Genomic DNA, 27,491 nt, shown 5'->3' with positions numbered 1-27,491 from the left:
TAATCTCCCAGGAGTCCTCCCATTACCCACTCTTTTACTTCCTGACTGAGGCACCCCGCAGTACGGACACTTTCACACAGAGCTGGCACCGGGGCCTACGCAAAATGCGTTTTCGCCAGTGAGCCTACTTATACAGACACTGTGCAAGGTCATGGAGGAACGAGGAGCAGGTCTTGATGGTTGCACCTTACTGGCCCACCCAGACCTGGTTCTCAGACCTGATGGTCCTCACGTCAGCCCCTCCCTAGCAGATTCCCCTGAGGAAGGACCTTCTTTCTCAGGGACGGGGTACCATATGGTACCCGCATCCAGACCTCTAGAACCACCATGTGTAGCTTCTGGACGGGACGCAGAGGACTTAAGTGGCCTACCATTTAGACACTATCACTCAAGCCAGAGCTCCCTCTACTAGGTGAGCTTGTGCTTTGAAGTGGTGTCTGTTCACTGAGTGGTGCTTTTCCCGGAGGGAAGACCCCTGGAAATGCTGGATAAGCTCTGTGCTTTCCTTCCTGCAAAAGAGGTTGGAGCAGAAGCAAAAACAAATATAGCAATTGGCAGTTTTTACATAATGAGAAAGAGTATATCATATCATATTAAATGCATCTAACAAAAAAATTACTTTAATCAATTATCAATTAAAATGTCACAATTTTTATTTAATCTGTTGAACTGATATTCTATGAGAATATGACTACTGTCATTTTGAACCTGTATGCTCATATTTTTATAGACACTCGGTAGTGTAAAAATTCTTGAAGAATGTTTGTTTGTGTTCAAGTGAAAACATGTTCGCATATGAATTTGGATTTACATGAGAGAGAGTAAACAGAATTGTCATTTTTAATCATTATATATTCATCATCCTTATTCACAGTAACTGCTGAAGTTGTTCCTCAAAGTCATAATTTTCAGGGTCAGAACTCAATAGCAAAAAAAAAAAGAGAGAGAGAGAGAGAAAACATTTTGCTTGAATGTATACTTTCTTGACTAAAAATAAAATCACAGGCTAAGAACTACATGGACATTTTGTCAATGTCCCTGGAGCATCTGTGTCATCAGTGTTTCAGGCCATAGTCTTCATGATTTACATGTCAGATATAAACTAACTGAGTCCAGCACATCTCAGCGTAAGGAGCAGAATGGACTATAATAGTAGCCTGTCAAACAAATGTGTCAGGTTGTTTCTCTTTATTCTTTGTTATTATTTGTTAAACAATCCAGCTATATAGTGTATTTTAGTAGCATGCTAAGTGGAGTATAAAATCAAAACACTTTTAAAAGTGTATTTTTAGAGTTGTAAATATTGTACTAATGTTAAACGCTACATTTTCTTCATACAAAAGATGAAAAGTCATATTTAGAGATTTCTCTAAGGAGGACTAATATTCATCATGTCAATGGGAAACATCAGCTTTGTAAATGAATTTGTCATAGTCGGCTTTCCTGGACTTCAGCCTCATTACTATGGCCTTGTATCAGCACTTCTGTTTTTTGTTTATGTGTGTACACTGGTGGGAAATGCTGTATTTTTTACTCTGTTTGTAATGACTAAGAGCCTTCAGAAGCCTGTATATTATTTCATTATAAATCTTGTTGTGTGTGATGTACTATTCAGCACCACGACATTACCAAAGATAATTAGCAGGTATTGGTTCCAAGATGAAACCATTTCGTTCTTGGGTTGCTTTGTTCAAATGTTCTTTGTGCATTATTTAGGTGGTGTCTGTTCATATGTTCTAGCAGTAATGGCTATAGATCGATATACAGCAATATGTTACCCACTTCAATATCATGGCATCATGACAAACAGAAATGTACTCATTTTGATCCTTGGCTCTTGGGTTTTGAGTTTATTAGGACCCTTAATGATAGTCATTCGAGCTTACCCTCTCCCTTATTGTGCAGAAAACACAATTATTCACTGTTACTGTGATCATGTTTCAATTACAACACTGGCATGCACAAACAGAGCACTGTATAGTGTTCCAGCTCTCATCAATGCCCTTGTAGTACTTATGGGCTCCCTTGCTGTTATCGTTTTTTCATACTTTTTCATCTTTGTGGCAGTTATACGAATTTCAAGCACTCGAGGAAAGATGAAGACTTTCTCCACCTGCAGTCCTACCACCCAGATCAACCCCCTCTCAGAAGAGGTAAAAAAGATAAGAAGACATCAAAAGAGGCAAATTGGTATTTCTTTACGTTTATGATCTCTATATTTAATTTATTATATTTTATACCCAGGTGTTTTATTTATTTGTTTGGCAACATCGGTTTAAAGTTCAGTACTGATTTGCGATTAGTCATGCCTCAGAGAAAAACACCATTTTGTGAAGTAGCTAAAGCTTTTTAGTAACAGTAATACAGCATTTTCTCCATCATACAATACGTTTTAAAATTAATTGCATGCCATTTATCAACACAAGCCATCCATCATTTAATATGATATTCTAAAATCGATCTAGCTTACTGCAGTGTGCTACAGTGTCTCACAGCAGCTGCTGAAGGAATGCACAGAGTAATGTTATAACAGGGCTCCAGACAAAACAATTCATTAAGGAGCCATTGGCTCCTATAGGGGGAAAAAAGAGGCACCAAATAATTTTTTTAAGAGCCACACAACAATGAACTTAAAATTTTAAAATCACTTACTTTTAGTCATTCTGTTGTGTTTTTAAATCTCCCCTTTACAGTTTCAGCTTTTTCATCTTGTGACTTTTCTGGGAAATGAATGTCACTATTTTCACTTTATACTATTATAGTTTTTGTTAATATTTTGAATCCGACTAGATTTTTATATTTTCTGCTTTCATTTTTTGTTTTATTTATTTATTTATTTTTTGTTTTATTTTTTGTTGTTTTTAAACATGTCTGTTAGTTTGTATATATTTTTATTTTAGTATTTTTATTTCAAGCAATAAAAAAATGTTTTTATTTTGAATCCGATGTGTCAAATAGATTTTTATACTTTTTGCGTGTTTGTGTAACCAAATAACAAACAGGGGCAATTGATATACATACTGCTTGACTTTACTTATTTTAAAGGGCACCTATTATGCAAAATTCACTTTTACATGGTGTTTGACCATAAATGTGTGTTGGCAGTGTGTGAGCAAAACCACCCTAGAATGAGAAAAATCCACCCAGTGTTTTTTTTACAATCTCAATAATTCATAAGCACTGTCTCAGAACGCCCTGTTCTAAGATTGCTCTCACTGTGACGTAGAATTGCGCTAAGCCCCACCCACGTGGTTTGATTGACAATCTGGTTTTGGCATAGACCCCGACCTCGGTGATCTGTCAACCATCCTCCATTGTTTCAACGACAGCCGGTAATGTTCATAAGAAACACAAGTGTTCTGTTGTGGGATGTAATAATGAACATAGTAGTTTTCACTTACTTCCGACATCAGAGCCACTGAAAACGCAGTGGATGGATTTTATTTACGAAGGAAAGGCGCCACTCAAAATTCCAAAATACGTTTATGTTTGCGGAATCAATTTTGACTACTGTTTTGAGAACGAGGGTCAATTCAAAAGCATAATAACCCTGATGCTAGTAAAATCGTTATATTGAATAATATGTGTCAAATAATGTTCTTAGTATATAATTTAAACCTTGTTTGTATAGTGTGTAAATATAATTTCGTTTGTACTTAGCAAACGTTATCACAGATTTGTGTTTGTAGTTTCAGAAAATTGCGCGAACGTTATCACAGTGTGTGTGTGTGTGTGTGTTTGCACATCCATAATTGCAAAGGGGACGCGATTAAAACTCTATAATCATAAATGTATCAAAAAATCAGAACGTCCTGCTCCATTCTCAATTGTGTTTCTTCCGCCGGAGTCTCTTCATCATCTGGGTCTATTCCGGTTAAAACATACGGCTGAATGCCATACAAAAAGCGGGTCTCTACTCTCAGCCATTCTGCTTCTACCGACAGTTTATTGCCATAGGTATGCAAGTTACGCCCTCATCCAAAGGCAGGGCGGGGATATGCAGCTCATTTATATTTAAGGTGTAACCAAAAAGCTCTTTTTAAAAAGGCCCCAAAAATGAAATTTTCAAATGGTTATAATAAATTAACTGTGGGGTATTTTGGGAAACTTCACATATAATTGGGGACACCCAAGACCAATATTACACTTTAAAAAGGGGCTAATAGGTGCCCTTTAAAATGTCTGTGCTTTACTTTTCCTGCTCATTCAAGTTCAGATAAGGATTAAAAAATTACGTTGCTACAACCGTTTACAACACAATATAATATAAATAATATAAAGTAAACTTTGTGATAATTGATCAGCATTAGTTCATAAGCAATCGGTTGACAAATGTGCGCTAATCATTGAATGCGAGCTGCTCTGAAGAACGCGCAACAGCGCCATCTTTTGACTTTAAAACATGCAGCGCTCACATTTATTTAATGGAATTAATAATAATCACATTAGGAAGTATCGCGATTTGTTTTTCCATCTACAAAATATAAGACGCCTTAAAATGGGTATACTCTTGTTATACTGTTTAAGCAAGCGGCAACCTCTTAGTCTCTCGTGAAGCCAATACAGAAGTGACTTACTGTAAACTGCGATTCATCGACTGGCCGCTAGGGACAGGCTCCAAAAGAGAGCAGAATCTCATTGAGTCCCATGTTAAGTTGGTCAAGTTTACAGCAGAAAAAAACATGTTTACAAGTTGGTTCAAATTGTGGTTTTGGTCTATACTGCTAATTTTGCCCTTCATGACAACTGTGAGGGGGGTGAATTTTTATCTAACTCATTCGTTTAAATTATATTAAGCCTTAAAGTTCTGCATAATTAAGGGCGTGGTCACTTGAGTGACAGGTAGATGCCGCTGCTGTCTGTGAGCCGTCACTTTACCTCAGCTAATTCCAGCCGCTGAATTTGGCATCTCTGCCGTATTTGTGCACGATTATTTTATACAATTATAAAATATGGCTTGCTGCATAATATTCGAGACTGATGTGCATCTGTGTAGATGTGCATGCATGCGGAAGAAACAGAACACACGTTGTTGGATCGTGGCATTTGGCGTCTGTTTGGTGTGTGAAATCTTTCCCTATCTGTTCATATTTCGGCGCTCTAACTCAGCTCTAACTCAGTGAAACATTCACATGCAGCATCTCATTTAATTATGTTAACACAGCAAATGATGTGATAGGCTACTGGTCACGGAACATGCAAATAACATGCAAATTTTACAGTCATAAGGTGTTGACATTAATTACATAAGCATTAATAATAATTGTATTTTTTACTGAATAAATAAATTTATTTTTTACTGAATAAATAAATTTATTCAGTAAAAAAGTATGAACATGATTAAAATATGGCTTGCTGTGGAACAAACAATATTCATTTAGATCATGCATTTGTTCATGGGGATTGGAGGATTTCATGGAACATTCAGTGATTTTGTCAGAAGGATCTGAATAGTCTGACTGAAGATGAATTGTGTGATAGTGCACTCATTAAAGCTAATTAAAATCAAGTTGTTTATTTAAAGCAATTTAATTTTACTTTAAAACTGTTTTAACTAATTTAAAACTGTTTTGGCCTCGTCTTAGTCTCAAACATGAACTACTCATCGAATTTTTCTAAGAAATTTGTATCTCAGCTATATGCTACTTCATAGCTCTTACTGTAGACCAGTGGTTCCCAACCACATTCCTGGAGGCCTACCAACACTGCACATTGTCTCCTCAATCAAACACACCTGATTAAGGTTATCAGCTCATTAGTAGTGACTCAAATATCTAAAATGGGTGTGTCAGACAAAGGAGACATGCAAAATGTGCAGTGTTGGTGGGCCTCCAGGAATGTGGTTGGGAATCACTGCTGTAGACTATGTCCACAATTGAGGTCACTTAATAGTAGCATGCCCCCCAAAATTTTGTAGGGATTATTTCAAACCATAGCATGTCAGTTTTGTCAAAGAAATCAAACTGTTTTCATGAAAAAATATAATCATCATGCTGTAATGAGACAGGAGAAACTCCAAACAACACGTCACCCTGTAGGAGGTGTCATTAGTTTAAAGAGTGATGATAAACGGTGTCTTTGTCATTGTCAGATGGATGCACAGAGAGAAAGATGGTTTTATATGTCATACCAATGGCATACATTGCAGATTCTTTTTTGTTTTGTGCATTAATACAATTGGTGAATTAGTGAATCTTCTCCAGTTTGGTGGACAGATCCCATTAAACTCAAAATAATGCAAATTTATTACATTATGCTATTAATATCTAAATAGTTTCCATGGAGGTATGTTTGTGAATTATAGCTTATCAATATAATCTGTACTTTATAAAGAGTGTAATTATACAAAATGTTTGTATGTTGTTTAATTTTGCCTTGACAGTCAAATGCTTGTGTAATTGTCAATGTAAAAATAGTCTTTTTTACATTCTTGCTGTATGAGGTAATTGTGAAGCTGTATAGAGTTATGACCTATACCAATATCACTGTCTTTACTGAATTCTACCTGCTGGGATTTCCAGGACTCCATCCACAGTATCATGGAGCTGTAGGAACCCTTTTGTTCTTTGTCTATTTGACACTGGCAGGAGGAAATATCTTTATTATTGCATTCATTGCTTATGAGAGAAGCCTTCAGAAACCTACCTATTTAATCTTCTGTAATCTTGCTGTGTGTGATCTTGCTTTTGGAACTGCCACGCTGCCTAAAGCCATTGCAAAATACTTTTTCAATAGCAGTGATATATCATTTTATAGTTGTTTTGTGCAGATGTTTTTTGTTCACTACTTAGGGAGTATTAACTCTTTTCTAATGCTATTAATGGCCATTGATCGGTTTGTTGCAGTTTGTAGCCCACTGAGATACTGTGTCCTTATTACAAACAAAACAATTTTTTTGGCATGTGCTGCGTTTTGGGCAATCTGTATATCGTGGATGTCAGTCGTTGTTTTTCATGCCTTCAGTGAGCCCTTCTGCAGTTCTAACGTAATAACCCAAAATTACTGTGACCAAAATTCAATAATTAAACTGTCTTGTGGAGATGTAAGGCAAAAAATTTTTTTTTCATTTTCAGGTGCTATGTTTGTTCTTTTGGGCCCATTAATATTTATTATATTTTCTTTCATTGCCATCATCACAACTGTTTTCAAAATCTCAGACATTCAGGCCCGATATAAAACATTCTCAACTTGCACTCCTCAGCTTCTTATCATTTGTCTGTACTATGTGCCCAGATGTGTTGTTTATGTGCATGATGTGACAATTGCGATCTCACCAGGCATCCGGGTTATGTTAATTATGTGGTACAGTCTGCTCCCACCTGTTGTCAATCCGATGATATACTGCTTCAGAACCAAAGAGATCAAAGATGCATTGAAGAAAAAAATTAGAGATAGGAAAGTGTTTATGCAGATATGAATGGAGACTATATATATATATATATATATATATATATATATATATATATATTGAAATTACTTTACAGTTTTTTTTTTTCAACTTCACACAAAAACCACACACCAAATCTGCAAAGCCATTCACTAATTCTCGGCCTTCGACTTGGATTTCAGTTTCATGAAACACTTTTTGCAAAACACAACACACCATTCTCTATGTAACACACAAAAATACAGGAAGTATTTTAATTTCCTTTTTCAAACACAGCCATTGTTTCTGTCCAACTATACATGGTTGATGTATTTCTTTTCTTTCGTACCCTGTAATGCTGTATTCACAACCGCAAATGCTTACAGTAAAAAAAAAAAAAAAAAAAGGTTTGCTTTCAATCTTGCTTTCATGTTTACCAAGAATTTTTCATGGTAAAACAGTAAAAGTAGCTACTAAATGTATAAAATATGTGGTTCGTGTCTCAGAGGTCTCAACCTTCTTGACAGTTTCTAAGAATTAAAATAAAGTCATAATTTTGATATAATGTGAAGTTGTATGCATCCTGTTATTGTAGTAGCTGTAGTATTAGACAGATTAGACAGCTTCGATATTTGACCACTATCAATTGATATGTTGAATAACAAACCTCTACATTCAATCGCGTTTGCTCTCATTTCTTTTTGATCATAGTGCATACACATACAAAACTTTAGTCCAAAAAGCATGCACATTTGGAGAAATATGTAGCCTATTCACACATTTACCTCATATTTCATTAGATAGAATAGAACTTAGGGCCATAAGCAGGGTAAATTTGTAAATTCCCAAAGTCACAAAATGTAGTTTGGCAGGGGGGTTCGCATAGCCTATTTGCAAACTCCACAACACTTACAAAAAGACAAACACGCAGCAAACTCCAAAGATGCAGGTACGTTTGTCTTTTTGTAAGTGTTGTGGAGTTTGCAGCGCGTTTCACTATTTGTAAGTGTTGTGGAGTTTGCAGCGCGTTTGTCTATTTGTAAGTGTTGTGGAGTTTGCAGCGCATTTCACTATTTGTAAGTGTTGTGGAGTTTGCAGCGCATGTGTTGTCAAACTGATGAAGATGTTTTCTTTATTTGCTGGTGTTTTTTCTATTTGCATGTGTTTTCTTCATTTGCAGCGCGTTGAGCTCTCTCGGCCACCGTATTGAGGCGTGTGAAACAGGGTCACGAATCCTGGACGGTCTCTAAGCGGGACCGTTAACAGTTAAAGTCCATTTCTGATTTCATTGTTGTTTGTATTGACATGTTGCAGCATTTTACTTGGCAATGTTTTAAAAAATATTTATAGGGGAGACATTTTTTATCCCCACCGGGGATAATCATAAGTAATGCACATTTTTATCCCCATTTTATATTTATATTTTTTAATCGCACCCTGTATATATATATATATATATATATATATATATATATATATATATATATATACTGCTTCAGGTGTGTGTTCATGGTGGTTCACTTGGATGGGTGAAATGCAGAGCACAAATTCCGAGAATGAGACACTTCAACTTTCAATAAAAAGAGTTGTACGGCATTAAAAAAATAAAAAAATTAATTGGTTTACTCTGAGTAGAATCAGTATTTTTTATTTTATTTTATTTTATTTTATTTTATTTTATTTTATTTTATTTTATTTTATTTTATTTTATTTTTATTTATTCCTTGCTTGCTGATAGCCTGCTTTATACCAGAGCTTGAACTGAACTTTATACTAAGAGCTTGAGACTAAACCTTGTAACTAGAGTGGATCCTTAAATTGTCAGCAAAACTTCATACAGTAGCTTCACCCGCCTCAATTGTGAATGAAGTCCTGCACACATTTTGGAGACTGTGTCTGCTTGTTTGCATTGCAAGGGTAAATAAATAATAAAAAAAATGTTCTTTGAATATACAGCGTTTTCTTTATTCAAAACACAATGTGTGTAAAGGCTAATGTTTTATGTACAGTAGGTACGGAAAGTATTCAGACCCCCCTAAATTTTTCACTCTTTGTTATATTGCAGCCATATGCTAAAATCATTTAAGTTCATTTTTTTTCCTCATTAATGTACACACAGCACCCCATATTGACAGAAAAACACAGAATTGTTGACATTTTTGCAGATTTATTAAAAAAGAAAAACTGAAATATCACATGGTCCTAAGTATTCAGACCCTTTGCTGTGACACTCATATATTTAACTCAGGTGCTGTCCATTTCTTCTGATCATCCTTGAGATGGTTCTACACCTTCATTTGAGTCCAGCTGTGTTTGATTATACTGATTCGGACTTGATTAGGAAAGCCACACACCTGTCTATATAAGACCTTACAGCTCACAGTGCATGTCAGAGCAAATGAGAATCATGAGGTCAAAGGAACTGCCTGAAGAGCTCAGAGACAGAATTGTAGCAAGGCACAGATCTGGCCAAGGTTACAAAAACATTCTGCTGCACTTAAGGTTCCTAAGAGCACAGTGGCCTCCATAATCCTTAATGGAAGACGTTTGGGATGACCAGAACCCTTCCTAGAGCTGGCCGTCTAGCCAAACTGAGCTATCGGGGGAGAAGAGCCTTGGTGAGAGAGGTAAAGAAGAACCCAAAGATCACTGTGGCTGAGCTCCAGAGATGCAGTCGGGAGATGGGAGAAAGTTGTAGAAAGTCAACCATCACTGCAGCCCTCCACCAGTCGGGGCTTTATGGCAGAGTGGCCCGACAGCTGCCTCTCCTCAGTGCAAGACACATGAAAGCCCGCATGGAGTTTGCCAAGATGGTGAGAAATAAGATTCTCTGGTCTGATGAGACCAAGATAGAACTTTTTGGCCTTAATTCTAAGTGGTATGTGTGGAGGAAACCAGGCACTGCTCATCACCTGTCCAATACAGTCCCAACAGTAAAGCATGGTGGTGGCAGCATCATGCTGTGGGGGTGTTTTTCAGCTGCAGGGACAGGACCAATGGTTGCAATCGAGGGAAAGATGAATACGGCCAAGTACAGGGATATCCTGGACGAAAACCTTCTCCAGAGTGCTCAGGACCTTTAGACTGGGCCGAAGGTTTACCTTCCAACAAGACAATGACCCTAAGCACACAGCTAAAATAACGAAATTAGTGGCTTCACAACAACTCCGTGACTGTTCTTGAATGGCCCAGCCAGAGCCCTGACTTAAACCCAATTGAGCATCTCTGGAGAGACCTAAAAATGGCTGTCCACCAACGTTTATCATCCAACCTGACAGAACTGCAGAGGATCTGCAAGGAGGAATGGCAGAGGATTGCCAAATCCAGGTGTGAAAAACTTGTTGCATCTTTCCCAAAAAGACTCGTGGCTGTATTAGATAAAAAAGGGTGCTTCTACTAAATACTGAGCAAAGAGTCTGAATACTTAGGATCATGTGATATTTCAGTTTTTCTTTTTTAATAAATCTGCAAAAATGTCAACAATTCTGTGTTTTTCTGTCAATATGGGGTGCTGTGTGTAAAATTAATAAGGAAAAAAATGAACTTAAATGATTTTAGCAAATGGTTGCAACATAACAAAGAGTGAAAAATTTAAGGGGGTCTGAATACTTTCCATACCCACTGTATTTGAGAAATGGAGAAGAGAGTCTTAGTCTGGTATTTGACCATCTAACCGTAACAGTTTGTCTTTTATAATACAAGCTTTTTGCCAAATATATTAAATGACAATAAAAACTGATCACCCACATAGCTACAATAAACTTTGTAACCTGTAAGTTGATAAAAACTTGATGCTATGCACTTACAACTGATTTCACGTAAGTGTTAATACTTCTCATTCACTTGTGGGTCAGTGATGTCATGTGTTGCTGAACTGTTCCATTATGTTGCATCACTGGCATTGCTTGTGGCATAAGTTGAAAAATGAACAACTACTCAAGCACCAATGCAGGTGTCAGCCAATCAGATCACCTTATGCAAATATCCTAGCGCAAACGGTAGCCAATTGCATTCATACAACACCAGAAATATTCAGGACATATTCTAAGTGGTCAGAATATAATAATATTCTAAATGTGTTTTTAAAAGGAAATGAAGATGTTTGTTGTATAGGCTATATTGTTTAATGCATTACTGTGGTAAACACTTGCAAAAAAAAAACAACAACAAAAAAAAAAGACCTGCATGGCCTGGAAAAGAGCGAAACTTAAGCCAGGAGAGAAAAGGGGCCCTATCATACACCCAGCGCAATGTGGCGCCAGGCACGACCCAAGTGTTTTTGCTAGTTTCAGCCTGACGCAGTTATTATTTTCACGTCCTGCGCCTCGTTGTTTAAATTGCAAATGCATTTGCACCCATTTGTGCGCCCATGGGCGTGCTGGTCTGAAAATGAGGTGTGTTCATGTGCATTGTTGGCACATTGCTATTTTGAGGCAACTGAAATAGACTGCACCATTGACCAACTGAAACCTGGTCTAAAGTCAATGCCGCAATATTTGTTTTGTTATTTAAAGAGCGCGTTAGAAATATGTGCCTATATGTGGGTTCACAAGTACACTCTGCTAGAGACCTGCACCGCGGGACCCAATGCAACAGAGTGCGGCGCGGGACAAGATTTGATGGGCGCAGGTGGTGAGACACTTACTCGTGTGCGGGTTGCGGGAGAATCAAATGATTTGCTGGACGCCCACAAAATAGAAATATCTAAACATAAAATATCTAAAAACTAATAAATTGTTATTCATATATTGCAAAAAAGCAACAAGAACAACTAATATAAAATAAAAACGATTTACAGTTGCAATATGCAAGATACTATTTATAACACGTGTTTGCAGTGTTGAGCAATGTAGCCAATCACAGACATATCTGTTGATTTCGAAGACGCAATGGAGACGCAACACAATCAGGTGTTTATTTTAGAATCCTCTCACCACTCAAAATGGCGGAAGTTTTATGCAGTGCTGAAATTTGCGTGCTGACGAATCCTATTATTATAACACGCGAATAGTAAACATTATGAAAGATTCATTGTTCATATATTCATTGTGTTATAACAGAGCTTTGTAAGATCGCGATGAACTGAGATGTCAGCTTTTTAGTCATAAAGGGAGCACTCTTTGCGCGCATTCTGACATATCAATGCATGCCCAGCTTGCTTTTCGGTTAAAACTAACTGTGGTTTGTGAATGTTGATGCTTTAATAACAAATATTTTATCGGAAGCGTTTATGCTGGGATGTTGTGTGGGTGACACAAAACTTAATATTTCATGGATGTACGGACAAAAATGCATATAAGCTACTTTTATGCGGGATTTTGCGGGCGGTAGGGGGACAATAGGCCTATATAACTTTTTTTTTTTTTTTGCGTGAGCGGGGGACAGAATCCTGCAGGAGCTGGCGGGAGCTGAAATATCCGTCCCGCGCAAGTGTCTACATTCTGCTTATTACACACACAGCTGTCTGCTTGTGCGCATTAACTTCACGCACAGGCAGATCCGTTTCCTCACTAGAGAAGTGTTCAGTTTTTCCACTTGCAAATTCTGCCATGTAAATAGCGAATCCGCCATGGCGCGAGTGCAACTGGCTTTTAAAGGGAATGGGAGATGATACTCTGATTGGTTTATTGCATGTTATGCCCAAAACACACCCATTACTCATTAAGAGAATAGGGACAACCCTTTTAGACCATGCACCAGGCGTGCAGACCATTTTTCCTATCCTTAAACTAGTAAAAGTGTATTTGGACATGCCCTAAGTGTACTTGCGCTGTGCACTTTAGACTATGTGCTTAGATCGTTAAAATAGGACCCAAAGTATCACAAAGGTATCTCGGTGCTAATAAGTACTGTTAGTGTTTTTTTTTTTTTAAGTGTTTTCTTTATTCAAAACATGATGTGTGTAAAGGCTAATGTTTTATGTATTTGAAGGATGGAGAAGAGTGTCTTAGTCTAGTATTTGCCATCTAATCATAGCCAATAAAGCCTGTCTGTAACACTTCATGTTTTATAACACAAGTTTTTTTGCCAAATATATTAAATGACAGTAAAAACTGAGTGCCCACATAGCTACAAGCAACCTTTGTAATCTTGTAAGTTGATAAAAACTCGATGCTATGCAACTTATGGCTGATTCATGTCAGTGTTAATACTTCTCATTCACTTTAAATGGGTGACGTCATGTGCTGAGTGAATTGTGGGTTCCATTATGCCACGTCACTGGCCTTGCTTACAGCAGAAGTTGAAAAATGAACAACTTCTCAAGCACCAATGAATAAGAATTACGTTTTAGTTGGCTCAGAAGTATTTTGTCACTGTCCCTGGAGCAACTGCGTTATTTGTGTTTCAGGCCATGGTCTTTATAATTAGCAAGTCAGGTATAAACAAACCAGCACATCGTAGCACATCTCAGTGTAAGGAGCAGAATGCACTTTAACTGTAGCCTGTGAAACAAATGTGGCAGGTTTGATTTTCTTCATTCTTTAATTTGTTCAACTATCCAGCTATTGCTATTATTGTGTATTCTATAACCATTACGGTAACACTTTACGATAAGGTTCATTTATTAACATTAGATAATGTATTAACTAACATGAACTAACCATGAGCAATACATTTGTTACTGTATTTGTTAATCTTTGTTAATGTTAGTTAATAAAAATACATCAGTACTTTGTTTATGTTACTTCACAGTGCATTAACTTATGTTAACAAATACAACTCTTGATTTTAATAATGTATTAGTAAATGTGGAAATTAACATTAACAAAGATTAATAAATGCTGTAGAAGTGCAGCTCATTATTAGTTCATGTTAACTAATGTAATGTTCAACTAATGAGCCTTACTGTAAAGTGTTACCACAATCACATTATAAAATCAAAACAAATAACTAATATTAAATACTAAATTTTCCTCATACAGAAGATGAAAAGTTTGGACTGATATTCATCATGTCATTGGGAAACATCAGCTTTGTAAGGGATTTCGTCATAGTCGGCTTTCCTGGACTTCAGCCTCATTACTATGGCCTTGTATCAGCACTTCTGTTTTTTGTTTATGTGTGTACACTGGTGGGAAATGCTGTATTTTTTACTATATTTGTAATGACTAAGAACCTGCAGAGGCCTCTGTATTATTTCATTATAAATCTTGTTGTGTGTGATGTACTACTCAGCACCACAATATTACCAAAGATAATTAGCAGGTATTGGTTCCAAGATGAAACCATTTCATTCTTGGGTTGCTTTGTTCAGATGTTCTTTGTGCATTATTTAGGCGGTGTCTGTTCAAATGTTCTGGTAGTAATGGCTATAGATCGCTATGCAGCAATATGTTACCCACTTCGATATCATAGTTTCATGACAAACAGAAATTTACTCATTTTGATCCTTGGCTCTTGGGTTTTGAGTTTAGTTGGACCCTTAATGATAGTCATTCGAGCTTACCCTCTCCCTTATTGTGCAGAAAACAAAATTATTCACTGTTACTGTGATCATGTTTCAATTACAACACTGGCATGCACAAACAGAGCACTGTATAGTGTTCCAGCTCTCATTTATGCCCTTGTAGTACTGCTGGGGTCCTTTGCTGTTATTGTTTTCTCATACTGCTCCATATTTGCAGCAGTAATGCAAATTTCAAGCACTCGAGGAAGGATGAAGACTTTCTCCACTTGCAGTCCTCAGCTCATCATAATTGCTCTCTATTTTCTACCCAGGTGTTTTATTTATTTGTTTGGCAATATTGGTATAAACTTCAGTACTGATTTGCGATTAGTCATTGTTATGATGTATAACCTACTACCACCCATGATCAACCCCCTTATTTATTGTTTGAGAACAGAAGAGGTTAAAACAATTTTAAGAAAGCCTATTTCAAAAGAAACAAACTGGTATTCCTTTACAGTTGCTCTAATGTGCTTTATCACTTGAACTGGACAAACTGTAGTCAAACTAATATTAATCCTCATATTAACATAAAACAGATTCCAGTGTTGGATATGAATTTGATTGGTTTATTATTAACAATTTGCATCTATTTGACGTTATTCAAATAATCATAAATAATAAATAATCATTGTGACAATTAAATTTATTCAGTTAAAAAGTGTGAACATGATTAAAATATGGCTAGCTGTGGAACAAACAATATTCATTTAGTTAAAATAAATGATATAATGCATATTGATAAAGTAAGAGTAATATGTAAGAGTAAGAGTCTGTGCATGTAGCCCGTCCAATTCTCACCTGCCCGCTCCAAGCGGGACGCGAACTTCGGGCCCGTCCACATGGGAGTCAGACGCTCTAACAAGGAGGCTAAAGGCTATAACCTCTAATGTTAGTCATTAGGTTTTATACGCTCAGCTCTTACTAGCCTACATCTGTTACATGCATATTGAGGATTTCATGGAACATTCCGGTGATTTTGACAGAAGGACCAGAATAGTGTGACTGAAGATGAATAGTGTGATAGTGGGAGAGTACACGGTGGTTACAGCCACTTTACATACAATTTTTTGAGAATAGAAAAGCATAGAATCATTTTGCAAAGCAAATTACTTATAATGCACTCATTAAAGCTAATTAAAATCAAGTTGTTTAATTTAAAGCAATATAATTTTAAACTGTTTTGGCCTCGTCTTAGTCTCAAATATGAACTACTCATCAAATTTTTCCAAGAAAATTGTATCTCAGCTATACGCTACTCATAACTCAATATGTGAACAATTTGTATACAATTTGTAGGTGCTTAATAGTAGCATGCCTTCACACGTTTTGTAGGGATTATGGGGGTTATTTCAAACCATAGCATGATGCAAGCATGTCAGTTTTGTCAAAAAAATCCAACTGTTTTCATGAAATATTTAATCATGCTGTAATGAGACAGGAGAAACTCAAAACAACACGTCACCCTGTGGGAGGTGTCATTAGTTTAAAGAGTGATGATAAACGGTGTCTTTGTCATTGTCAGATGGATGCACACAGAGAAAGATGTTTTTATATGTCATACCAATGGCATACATTGCAGATCCTTTTTTGTTTTGTGCATTAATACAATTGGTGAATTAGTGAATCTTCTCCAGTTTGGTGGTCAGATCCCATTCAAACTCAAAATAATGCAAATTTAATAGATTATGCAATTCATATCTAAATGTTTTCCATGGAGGTATGAATGTGAATTATAGCTTATCAACATAATCTGTACTTTATAAAGACAGTAATTGTACAAAATGTTTGTATGTTTAATTTTGCCTTGACAGTCTAATGCTTGTGTAATTGTCAATGTCAAATGTCTTTTTATTGTTAAAAAATTGTGAATTTGTTATTGTAAAATTGTTACATTCTTGTTGTATGAGGTAAGCCGTATAGAGTCATGACCTATACCAATATCACTGTCTTTACTGAATTCTACCTGCTGGGATTTCCAGGACTCCATCCACAGTATTATGGAGGTGTAGGAACCCTTTTGTTCTTTGTCTATTTGATACTGGCAGGAGGAAATATCTTTATTATTGCATTCATTGCTTATGAGAGAAGCCTTCAGAAACCCACCTATTTAATCTTCTGTAATCTTGCTGTGTGTGATCTTGCTTTTGGAACTGCCACGCTGCCTAAAGCCATTGCAAAATACTTTTTCAATAGCAGTGATATATCATTTTATAGTTGCTTTGTGCAGATGTTTTTTGTTCACTACTTAGGGACTATTATCTCTTTCCTAATGCTATTAATGGCCATTGATCGGTTTGTTGCTGTACGTAACCCACTGAGATACTGTGTCCTTATTACAAACAAAACAATTTTTATGGCATGTGCTGCATTTTGGGCAATCAGTATATCGTGGCTGTCAGTCATTGTTTTTCATGCCTTCAGTGAACCCTTCTGCAATTCTAACGTAATAACCCAAAATTACTGTGACCAAAATTCAATAATTAAACTGTCTTGTGGAGATGTAAGTCAAAAAAAATTATTTTCATTTTCATGTGCTATGTTTGTTCTTTTGGGCCCATTAATATTTATCATATTTTCTTTCATTGCCATCATCACATCTGTTTTCAAAATCTCAGACATTCAGGCCCGATATAAAACATTCTCAACTTGCACTCCTCAGCTTCTTATCATTTGTCTTTACTATGTGCCCAGATGCGTTGTTTATGTGCATGATGTGACAATTGCGATCTCACCTGGCATCCGGGTTATGTTAATTATGTGGTACAGTCTGCTCCCACCTGTTGTCAATCCAATGATATACTGCTTCAGAACCAAAGAGATCAAAGATGCATTAAAGAAAAAAATTAGAGATAGGAAAGTGAGTATGCAGATATAAATGGAGTGTACAGTAGAGTGCATTGTTTACACTTGCCTTGTTTATGTACTTATATCACTGTTATTTTGGCTGTGCTAACCTCTTCAATCAGAATCAATGATAAATCATATTTTATTTAATAAAATCTGCAAAATGTAAAAATAAATTTAATTTTCTTGATGTATAAACAAATTTGTTCAATAAAGTATATTTTTTGCCTTCTAAATGAGTATCAAAACAAATAGTTTCTTTTTTTTTGCATATAAGGTTTGTCAAACATTCATTTGGGATGGACTGTAATGATTTTTTATGTCTCTGTTCACCTGTTATCATTAATACACTCCAAACCATTTAAAATTGTTTGGTTTAGTTATAATTTACATTTATTCCAAAGGTGAATTTACCTTATTAAAAATAGTACAAAATGTACAAAAAAAAAAGTACAGAAATGTTATCTTAAATTTGAATAGTTCATTTAATAAATACAATTTAATAAAAGAGAAAGTAATTTTACTCATAGATGAGTGTGAAAATTTGAAATGAAATAACCAATATTAAGAACCAATTTCTAATTCTGCCTTGTTATATGCATAAAAATAAATTGTAGGCCTACTGATTCTGTTAATACAGAATATTCTTTTGTCATTTGACACGCATTTACTCTAATAGGTTCAGTAGGTTTAATGAAAACAGTAGGATAACAACAATTTTCTTAAACATGACATAACTTCATATTATTTACCATAATTTCTGCTCTGATTCAGACAATGCAGAAAGTGCTGAAATTTGTAGACGAGTGTCACAATTCCCCTGTGTCTTGTATTGTCTGTGTGTGTTCCTGTTTGCTTGGGCAAATTCCAAATGGAAGGGAACATCCCTATGCCCTACTCCCTTCGAAGGGGAATTTATGTAGCCATTTGGAATGCACTTGGCGAATGGAGCAATGTAATTTCTTCGTTATCTTCACCTGGGATGTGCCCATGACAACGCAGCATGGTGTCCATTAGCTGATTAGCTGTTCTTACGACAGAAATTATTGCTGTTAACATAGCTGTTGCAAATAAAGATAAATTTATATATATATTAAAATATGTTATATTTGTGTGTGAGTGTATTTCTCTTTAAAACTTTCTCTTTAACTTTAAAACTTGCCATCTCATCTTTGGATACTGAAAGAAAACGCATTTCTAACCTCATACTTATTTAAACATAACATGACAAAAATGTGTGAAATATATCACAAAAAAAAAAAAAAAAAAAAAACGAATTGCTATGTTTGTAAGTTAACTCGAATTCTCCCGACATCTACCTTTAAAATGAATGAATCACGAGTATTTGCTGGGTCACATGACCATAAATAATAAAATTACTTCCTCGAAGTAACCATCGCATGCACCCTCCACCAACGGCCTTGTGGAAGGGCCCTTCGTGAAGGGATTCAGGCCCTGTCCCAAATGGCCCCCTAAACCCTCACGGTCTTCCTCTGAGTCTGCACTTCACGACGTAATGGCGCTTTGACTGCCGGGTAAAGTCCTCTGCGTAGCTCAGTCTTGCAGGCTCAGCAGAAGTGCGCATCGAGGGCGCATAGCAGAAAGGTAGCGCTCACGAGCACCCTTCTTTAAGCTTAAATGACGAATGGGACACCTTACGGTCTTGTGGACTTAACGAACATGCGCACGCAGCGGCCATTATAAGACCGAAAGTGCACATGAAGTGTGCCATTTGGACAGATGTTCACTCTCGTTTGGAGCACCGCTACAAATGGTGTCCCCTTCTCAAAGTGCCCTTCAAGGGTGCAAAAATGCCGTTTGGAATTTGCCCCTTGCAAGGGTGTAGAATACATGGGGGACAGGGGGGACGTGTCCCCCGCACTTTTAATAAAACGTAAATTCATCCCCCACACGTTTTGCATGACCTGTCATTTTATTCTTAAATAAAATGAGGCGATCTAAACATGGATCGCTCACTCTCATGTAAAAAATGTTTAATTCATACTGGAAGCCAGAGGGCACTCTCTCGCAGAAAGTCTCGCAGAAAGTCACACCAAAAATATTCTCGTCGCTTTATAATATTAATATTGAACCACTGTACTCACATGAACTGAGTTAAATATGTTTTTAGTACATTAATGGATATTGAGAGAGGAAATGTCATTGCTGGCTATGCAGGCCTCACTGAGCTATCAGATTTTCATGTCTTGGGTTTCAGGACAACTTTAGAGTTGTTAGGCCCGAACTCAAGACAGGAGGGGCTCACGAAGAGTGCCTGCAAATATCCCACTCACTTTACCGAAGCTCAGGCTAGCAATAAGGCGGTTTTTAGCGCTAGGGGACGTAAGTCGGCAGTCTGGAGTGGTTCAAAGGGAGGGCCATTAAGGCCTCTGAGAACCAAAGATCCAGGTGGGAATTGTGCGGGGGTGGGGAGGGTTCAGCCTCCTAGACCCTTTTAGGAAACGAACAACAAGGTTGTTTCTCTCTATCGACTGCCCTGCTATGGGAGCATGGGAGGCCGCTATAGCTGCGACATAGACTTCAAGGGTAGAGGGGGATCTCCTCTCAGGGGGATCGGCCATGGTTCCATGTAAGACAGGTCCAAGAACCATGGAAGAACCCTGTGGGCACCTTCCCTGATTCGTCTGATAACTTGGGGAATCAAAGCGACTGGGGGAAAGCGTACAGTAGGAGGCTGGGCCAGTCGTGGGCCAGCACATCCTTGGTTTTGGTTTTGAAAAGTAAATTGGGCAACTAAAGTTGTCTTCTGAGGCGAAGAGGTCGACCTCTGCCCTCCCAAATTTTCTGACCATGATGGAATGGAGCGACCATTCCTCCGAGGGAAGGTTGTTCTGGAACAACATGTCCACCCCTTTGTTCAGTACGCCCTGAACATGTGCTGCTCTGAATGAGAGCAGGTTGTGTTGGGCCCACTCTAGGATGATTTTCGCCAAAGTGAAAAGGGGCTTGGACGAGAGCCTGCCCTGGTGATTTATGAAGGACACCACTGTCATATACCAGCAGGGGTTCATCCAAGGAGCCTGGGTTGCACCGTACACCTGATTCACCTTGAGCGAGCAGCAACCATGCTGCCAGGCTTGGGGTGGGACCTGCAGTTTCAGTCAGAACTGTAGTGGGCACATAGGAAGCAGGCCCATCTGTAGGGCTGGTGATGTTGAAGCCCATGAGACCCAACATCCTCTGAAACGTTCTGAGCGACAGAGAGGATTCGGACGTGAAAGTTTCCAACAGGCTGCTGAATGGCCAGGGATCGCTCTGGCAAGACTATGGCCCTCATGCAGGTCGAGTCGAGAATAATCCTCAGGAACGAGATACGTCGACTGGGGGATAAAGAGCTCTTTGGAAAATTGACCCTTAACCCCAAACACTCTAATTGGCCGAGCAGGAGGGATCTGTGTGCCACTAGCTCCACCTCCGACTGGGCCAGTCATCGAGGTAGTTGAGTATGCGTACCACCAGCCTCAGAGGGGAGAGGGCCACGTCCATGCACTTTGTAAAAGTGCGGGGTGCCAGAGACAGCCCGAACGGAAGGACCATGTGTTGATACGCCACCCTTTCGAAGGCGAATCTCAAGATTCGCTGGATTGGTTCGAGCACCAAGTCGCTGTGAGGAACTGTGGTGCACATGAGGGGTGGAAGAGGAAATTTGCTCTCTTTTTGAGAATGTTTTTAATTATGTCCACTATAACAGTGGTGCACTCCCAGGGCGTTTGAACAGGCTCTGTGCAGGCAGAAAACACATTTTTTTTTAGCACCCAGAACTGAACGGGGCGACAGGAAAACTGAATGAGGCACCTTGGAGGGTGGTCCAGCCACAGCGGGACTTAGCCTCCTCCTCTTCTTTTTTTGGGCATCAGCTTGACTTCTGAGGCGCAGTGTCCAGCACTATCTTGGGCCTGGGTTCCTGTCACTTCGTAGGGGGGTAATGCCTAGCAGAGCATGAGCACTGTCTGTGCTCTAGCCGTGGTGCGGTGGGTGCTGTGTTGGCGCAAGTTTTGGGCGTCTTGAAGTGGAGGAGCTGGAGCACTTTGGCAAGAAGTGTCGCATGGCCTGGGACGACTTCTGAGTGGCGGTGAAGCGTTCAGCAAACCCATCAACTGCAGGGCCAAAGAGACCAGTGGGGGAGACAGGCGAGTTGAGGAAGACGGCTTTGTCCGCATCCTTGATCTCCATAAAGTTTAGCCACAGGTGGCGCTCCAGTACCACCAGGCTGGCCATCGAACATCCAATAGCCTGAACCGTGGTCTTGGTAGTGTGCAGGGCCAAGTCTGTGGCACAGCTCTTTGAAGGCAGGCGAGTCATGCCCAGGCTGATCCAGGTCACGCAGGAGTTTGGCCTGGTAGACCTGCAAAACTGCCATTGAGTGCAGGTGGAAGCTGCTTGGCCGGCCGAGGTGTATGCCCATCCAGTGAGGGTCGACATAATGCGACATGGCTTGGATGGATGGGTGGGTGACCTTTGTCTTCCAACCAATGGCGGTGGGCAGACACAGGTGTGTGGCCACGGCTTCGTCCAGAGGTGGCAGCTTTTCGTATCCCTTCTGCTCAGTGCCGTCAACCAAGGTGAGAGCGTGAGAGGCAGAAGAGCGCAGGCGGGCGGAGTACAGGGCGCGCCACGATTTTGTGAGCTCCTCGTGAACCTCAGGAAAAAAACGGTGCTGCCTGCTGGGAAGGAGCTTGACGACGTCCGGGCAGAAACCACTCATCCAAGCAGCTGCGTGTGGGTTCCTCAGTGCAGACCACTCCAAGCCGAGCTCTTCGACGGCCTTAGAGAGCACGCGAGTGAGCTCAGAGTCAATGGAAGCCCTGGCGTTGATTGGCTCGAGAGACGGCAAGGGGGTGGAGTCGTGATGCGAGTCCAGCCAATCCTCAGCGTCCGAGGCCACTAGGGATCATCCAGCGGCTCTTCTTCAGATCCCCGAACAAGACTCAGGTCGCTCGCGATGGCAGAGGGGCGCTGGTCAGAGTGGGAGAAGTGGACTCGGGAAAGCTCTCTCTGTGGAGAAAATGAGGCCTATGGGACCTGAGCCAGCGTGAGCTCACTTTCATCCGAGCGCAGAGATCCTCTGCCCCGCTGTTTTTTCCTGGGAGGAAGAAAACGGGAGGGTGCGAGGGGCTGAGTCGCATTCTGAAAAGAACGCTATCCACGAGCGCAAGGAGGCCAGACTCCTACTCTTACAATGAGAGCAGGTCGTTTCTATGAGTGCAGCTTCTGCGTGTGATTTCCCCAGACATCGCACGCACTCACTGTGCCCGTCATCAGCGTGCAGATGGGCTCTTCACGTGCCACAATCGTGCCACAAATTTGCTCAGGAAAATATGATCTTTTTGCTTCCAACTGCAGTTGCAGAAGGAAGACCACCATAAGCACGCGCTCAGCGCTGTGGGCGGCTCGGGGGCGAAGCGCTGACCAGGCTGCTTGAGAGCGGCGTGGAGGACAGAGCTGCTTGAGAGCGGCGATCTGATACAGCTGCTGATGAAGCAGTGCACTGATCAGGGCTGCACAAGAGTGGCGAACTGAGCGGTGAGCTGGCAGAGCGGTAAGCTGAAAGTGAAAGTAAAAGCCGCTCATGAGCGGTGGGCTGCTTGAGAGCGGCGAGCAGAGGAGAGGCGAATTCCAGCTGCTTGCAGGTAGAAGGTGGCTTCAAGTCTCGGGATCAACGAAGAGATGTGATCTGCGTGACTGAAGGAGAATGAATCAGTCTGCCAAGGTGAGACGGCCGCTTATATAGCCAAAGACCCCGCCCATTTTGGCGGGCTCGAGCGGGCTCATCATTGGCTTGCGCGGCAATGCCGTGCCATCATTGGTAATATTACTGCAGTAAAAGTATTCAGTCTTTTTCAATTTTACTATAAAATACTTGACACACAGATAGAGCTTAAAAAGGTTAGAGCTCAGTCTGACATCATTATGAATTATATGAATTGTAACCAGCACTAGTCAGTCAGGAAGATTATACAGACATCTAATTTGTATAATTGTCCTAGTAAGAAAACATTTTATTTTAGTATACTGTCACACTGATAACTACTATACTGGCAATTACTGATAATTCAAGTGTGCAAACAAGTCAGAATAACCCCAAAAATTCAGCATTAGTAACTTACTTTTCACTCCATCACTTGTTTTTTGACATGTTTTTATGAAATGTAATGGTATAAAAAGTATGATATTATGCTGTGGAATGCAGTGAAGTAAAAGTAAAAGTTTCACAAAATATAAATACTCTGATAGAGTATAGATACTTGAAAAATATACTCAAGTACAGTAAGTAAAATTATTTTGTCCACCTCTGCTTAAACAGCCCAAGCTGTCTTTACTAGTTATAAAGTGTCGTTTTAGACCTGAGCGCAATTGTCGTTCTATCAATGGCAGCTTTGAATCCGTGCCAGAAGAAAGCAGTTTTCTATTTCAGTATGGATCAACCAACATTGATTTGAAGAAGGAAGTAGCAAACTTATTTACTGATTGATTGATTTTAGTTTGGCTGAACTCTGCACTTCATCATTAGGCAATATAAAGTTGACAGTGAATAAGTATATGAATACACTATACAGTAAATATATGCAACAAAACAGCTCTTTCCACTCCCTAATGTAATTTTAAAACAAAAACACAATAAAATTGCTGTTCTACAGCAGTGTTTCCAAACCCTGTTCCTGGAGGCACACTAACAGTGCACATTTTCCAAATCTTCCTAATCAAACACACCTGATTCAACTCATCAGTTCGTTAGTAGAAACTCCAAGACCAGAAATATATGGTTCAGATAAGGGAGACATTCAAAATGTGTACTGTTGGTGTTCCTCCAGGAACAGGGTTGGGAAACACCATTCTACAGGGCCCTCAGAGGGTTTTTGTACATGTGAGAGTTATACCTTACGTCAAAGAGTAGTGTATCTACAGTGTGAGCATTTATAAACCAAAGCCAAAGCAAACTTGTACCCATAATGTAACTGAGGACACTCTGACCTGTGCTGTAAGTATATTCATGTAAGCTATCATTGTCTAGAAAAAAGTTCTTGCACCTTTGTTTTGTCTTATACATATAACAGTTTTATTGTGCTATTTCACTTTTTATTTCTGCCAGATGGGGTCGGGCAGCAATGACGGAACCTACCAAAATGCAAACACAACAACAACAATCACTGAGTTTGTTCTACGAGGTTTTCCTAGCCTCCCTCCTGAGTACTACGGATGTGTGGGAGCTTTGTTTTTCATCTTATACCTTCTTCTTGCTACTGGGAATATTTTTATCATTGTCTTTGTGATGTGTGAAAAAAGCATTCAGAAACCAACATACATAATCTTCTGTAACCTTGCAATGGCAGATCTTGCACTTGGAACGACAACCTACCCAAGAGTCATTGCAAAGTACTGGATGTCTGACAAAATCATATCATTCAACGCCTGCTTCGTGCAGATGTATTTTGTCCATTTTCTTGGGGCTACAAATTCATTTCTCATGGCACTGATGGCTCTTGATCGATTCATAGCTATTTGCAATCCTCTCAGATATCATACCCTGATTAAAAATTCAACTATTGCCATTCTGTGTGCATGTGTTTGGATAGCAAACATGCTGCAGTTAGTTGGAGTCACTCTCCTGGCCCTTAGTGTGAATTACTGTGGGTCAAATGTCATACCTCATTGCTACTGTGATCATGTTGCTTTAAGCAAACTGACATGTGGAGATGTAACTACCATGAAAGTCACAAGTGCAGCTATTGCAATGTTTGTTCTGTGGGGTCCTTTAAGTTTCATCTTATTTTCTTACGTCTCTATCATTATCTCTGTGTTGAGAATCTCAAATTCAGAAGGACGTTATAAAGCATTTTCCACGTGCACTCCACAGTTAGTGATCATATGTCTGTATTATGTACCCAGAACTTTTGTGTATTTGACACATGTTGCTGGCTATGAATTTAATACTGATATCCGCATTGTGGTTTCCATGATGTATAGTCTCTTCCCTGCTGTTGTTAACCCGTTTATATATTGCTTCAGGACTAAAGAGATCAAAGACGCAATAATTAAAAAATTTAAGATAAAACAGGTTGGAGTCAATAGAAAAGTCAGTCTTGGTTAAAAAGAATCTGGTCCAGTATTGTTGCTTACTATGTATATATATATATATATATATATATATATATATATATATATATATATATATATATATATATATACAGTCTAACCAAAAAATATTCAGACATTTTTTATATATTTTTACTAGTGGGTGCAGGACACTATAGTTCATTTATGTAAAAGTAATAAAGTAAACTGTAACATATTATACCCAAAAATTCTTCATACAGTGGACTACCAGTAAAATTGATACGAATTTGGAACCAAAAATTATTCAGACACTTTGACCTGACCATGTTTTGCTTAAGTGTTATCTGACATAATTAAGATTATTTTTTTCTGACACAGTTTAACTCTGAGATCTTCTCATATTTTATAACCATTTTTTTTTTTACTATAGTGAATAAACTGTAATAATGAATGAGATGTTCAAGGTGTCCAAATAAATTTTGGTTATTATGTTTAATTATGAAACCCTGATTCATAGAAATAATTATTCAAATATATACAAATACTAATTAATTTGGCAGATTTATGTTCACCTCTTTAATAAGACATTTATGTTAAATGTACAATTGTTTAAATTAAAATGTAAAACTCTGTGATTGCATGTGATTGAACAAGCCTGTCAATATTTCTCTACGTTTGTGCTTTAAAAACTTATATAAGATAATTAAGCTTTAAATTAATTGTTTTGTATAGTTAAGAAAAATCTGTCCATATATGCAGTATACTACAGAGATTGCACACACACTCCGCAACAAGACTAACAATTTAAATTTATTTATTGCTGTTATTATACTGTTATTTTTTTCTTTGTTATTAAAAATACCTGTTTACCTTAAATATTGGTCACCATTAAGTACAAAATTAAAATACCATACATTTTTGTTAAGGAATAGAAGCCTTTTCTTTCCCCCATGGGAAATTTACTGCAATATGCAGCAACAAACAAATGTGTGATCTTATGTGTTTATTTTATTGAAGAATGAAGCAGAGTGAAAACAAAGTGCTAAAAAGTTAATTTTATGAGTGTCCTCTACCTGTTGTACTTGGTAAAGCTTTGATGGCATTTTCTTCCATAAGAAGGTTTGAGATGTTTTATCTTTTTTAAAATTAATTTTATATTTTCCTCAGTCAATTTGTAAAAGAATATAACTTATATACCTTCAGCTTATATACATTATACCTGACCAACACTAAGAATTGTTTTTTATTCTGTTTTAACAATTAGCAAATATCTTCATTTTAATGCACCCTAAACCACTTTTCTTCAAATTAACATTTATTATATTATATTATATTATATTATATTATATTATATTCATGTTTAATCGGTTTTTTGTTTTGTTTTCAAGGACTTTTAGTATGTTTATTTTTGTTTTCTTTGTTCTATGTGCTTCTTGTTCCTTGGTTGTCATGACAATTAATTATATGATTAATTACACCAAAACTGTATTTTAGTTTATTATCTTGTGTATATAATTCCCTCAGTTATCTCAGTTCATTGTCTGGTTATGTATGTGTTTAAATACACTGTTACTTTGATTCTCAAGTTTGTTTCATTTTATTAAAGCTGCACTTGCTGTTTGAACTCAAACCTTTCTCTTCAACATCCTTTGTGGACCGCATGACAGAACACCAGACAGCAGAAAAACAATGGATCTAGCAGCAAAAAAATGTAGTGATGGTTAAATGAAGCTTTGCGAAGCATCAAGGCTTTCC

At 38.3% G+C, this 27,491-nt stretch overlaps 5 protein-coding genes across 5 annotated transcripts; all 5 read left to right on the top strand.

Moving 5' to 3' along the window:
* The first annotated feature begins 1,185 nt into the window (after positions 1-1,185).
* LOC125249542 (olfactory receptor 1361-like) lies at positions 1,186-2,210 on the top strand. The gene has a single exon (XM_048161851.1). It carries the CDS (start codon positions 1,392-1,394, stop codon positions 2,208-2,210), a length of 819 nt encoding a protein of 272 aa, XP_048017808.1. The 5' UTR covers positions 1,186-1,391.
* Positions 2,211-6,020: 3,810 nt separating this feature from the next.
* Positions 6,021-7,438, top strand: LOC125249135 (olfactory receptor 52K1-like). Its single transcript, XM_048161343.1, has one exon. It carries the CDS (start codon positions 6,467-6,469, stop codon positions 7,415-7,417), a length of 951 nt encoding a protein of 316 aa, XP_048017300.1. The 5' UTR covers positions 6,021-6,466; the 3' UTR covers positions 7,418-7,438.
* A 5,083-nt stretch (positions 7,439-12,521) lies between these two features.
* LOC125249690 (olfactory receptor 6M1-like) lies at positions 12,522-15,878 on the top strand. The gene is given in 3 exon segments (XM_048162033.1): positions 12,522-13,829; positions 14,290-15,239; positions 15,241-15,878. Coding segments are annotated over 2 exon segments (963 nt in total). The 5' UTR covers positions 12,522-13,829; positions 14,290-14,318; the 3' UTR covers positions 15,283-15,878.
* A 153-nt stretch (positions 15,879-16,031) lies between these two features.
* On the top strand, positions 16,032-17,894 carry LOC125249691 (olfactory receptor 52K1-like). The gene has a single exon (XM_048162034.1). The coding sequence runs from the start codon at positions 16,741-16,743 to the stop codon at positions 17,689-17,691; it is 951 nt and encodes a 316-aa protein (XP_048017991.1). The 5' UTR covers positions 16,032-16,740; the 3' UTR covers positions 17,692-17,894.
* Positions 17,895-24,350: 6,456 nt separating this feature from the next.
* LOC125249024 (olfactory receptor 2AT4-like) lies at positions 24,351-25,813 on the top strand. The gene has a single exon (XM_048161206.1). The coding sequence runs from the start codon at positions 24,772-24,774 to the stop codon at positions 25,768-25,770; it is 999 nt and encodes a 332-aa protein (XP_048017163.1). The 5' UTR covers positions 24,351-24,771; the 3' UTR covers positions 25,771-25,813.
* The last annotated feature ends 1,678 nt before the right edge of the window (positions 25,814-27,491 follow it).

The sequence above is a fragment of the Megalobrama amblycephala genome, linkage group LG16, assembly GCF_018812025.1.
Source record: "Megalobrama amblycephala isolate DHTTF-2021 linkage group LG16, ASM1881202v1, whole genome shotgun sequence".
Classification (NCBI taxonomy): Eukaryota; Metazoa; Chordata; class Actinopteri; order Cypriniformes; family Xenocyprididae; genus Megalobrama; species Megalobrama amblycephala.
This window is presented reverse-complemented; position numbering and strand designations above follow the sequence as displayed.

Excerpts from the sequence above, each read along its gene's own strand:
- LOC125249691 (XM_048162034.1), top strand. The coding sequence starts at position 16,741 with ATGACCTATACCAATATCACTGTCTTTACTGAATTCTACCTGCTGGGA.
- LOC125249135 (XM_048161343.1), top strand. The coding sequence starts at position 6,467 with ATGACCTATACCAATATCACTGTCTTTACTGAATTCTACCTGCTGGGA.
- LOC125249542 (XM_048161851.1), top strand. The coding sequence starts at position 1,392 with ATGTCAATGGGAAACATCAGCTTTGTAAATGAATTTGTCATAGTCGGC.
- LOC125249024 (XM_048161206.1), top strand. The coding sequence starts at position 24,772 with ATGGGGTCGGGCAGCAATGACGGAACCTACCAAAATGCAAACACAACA.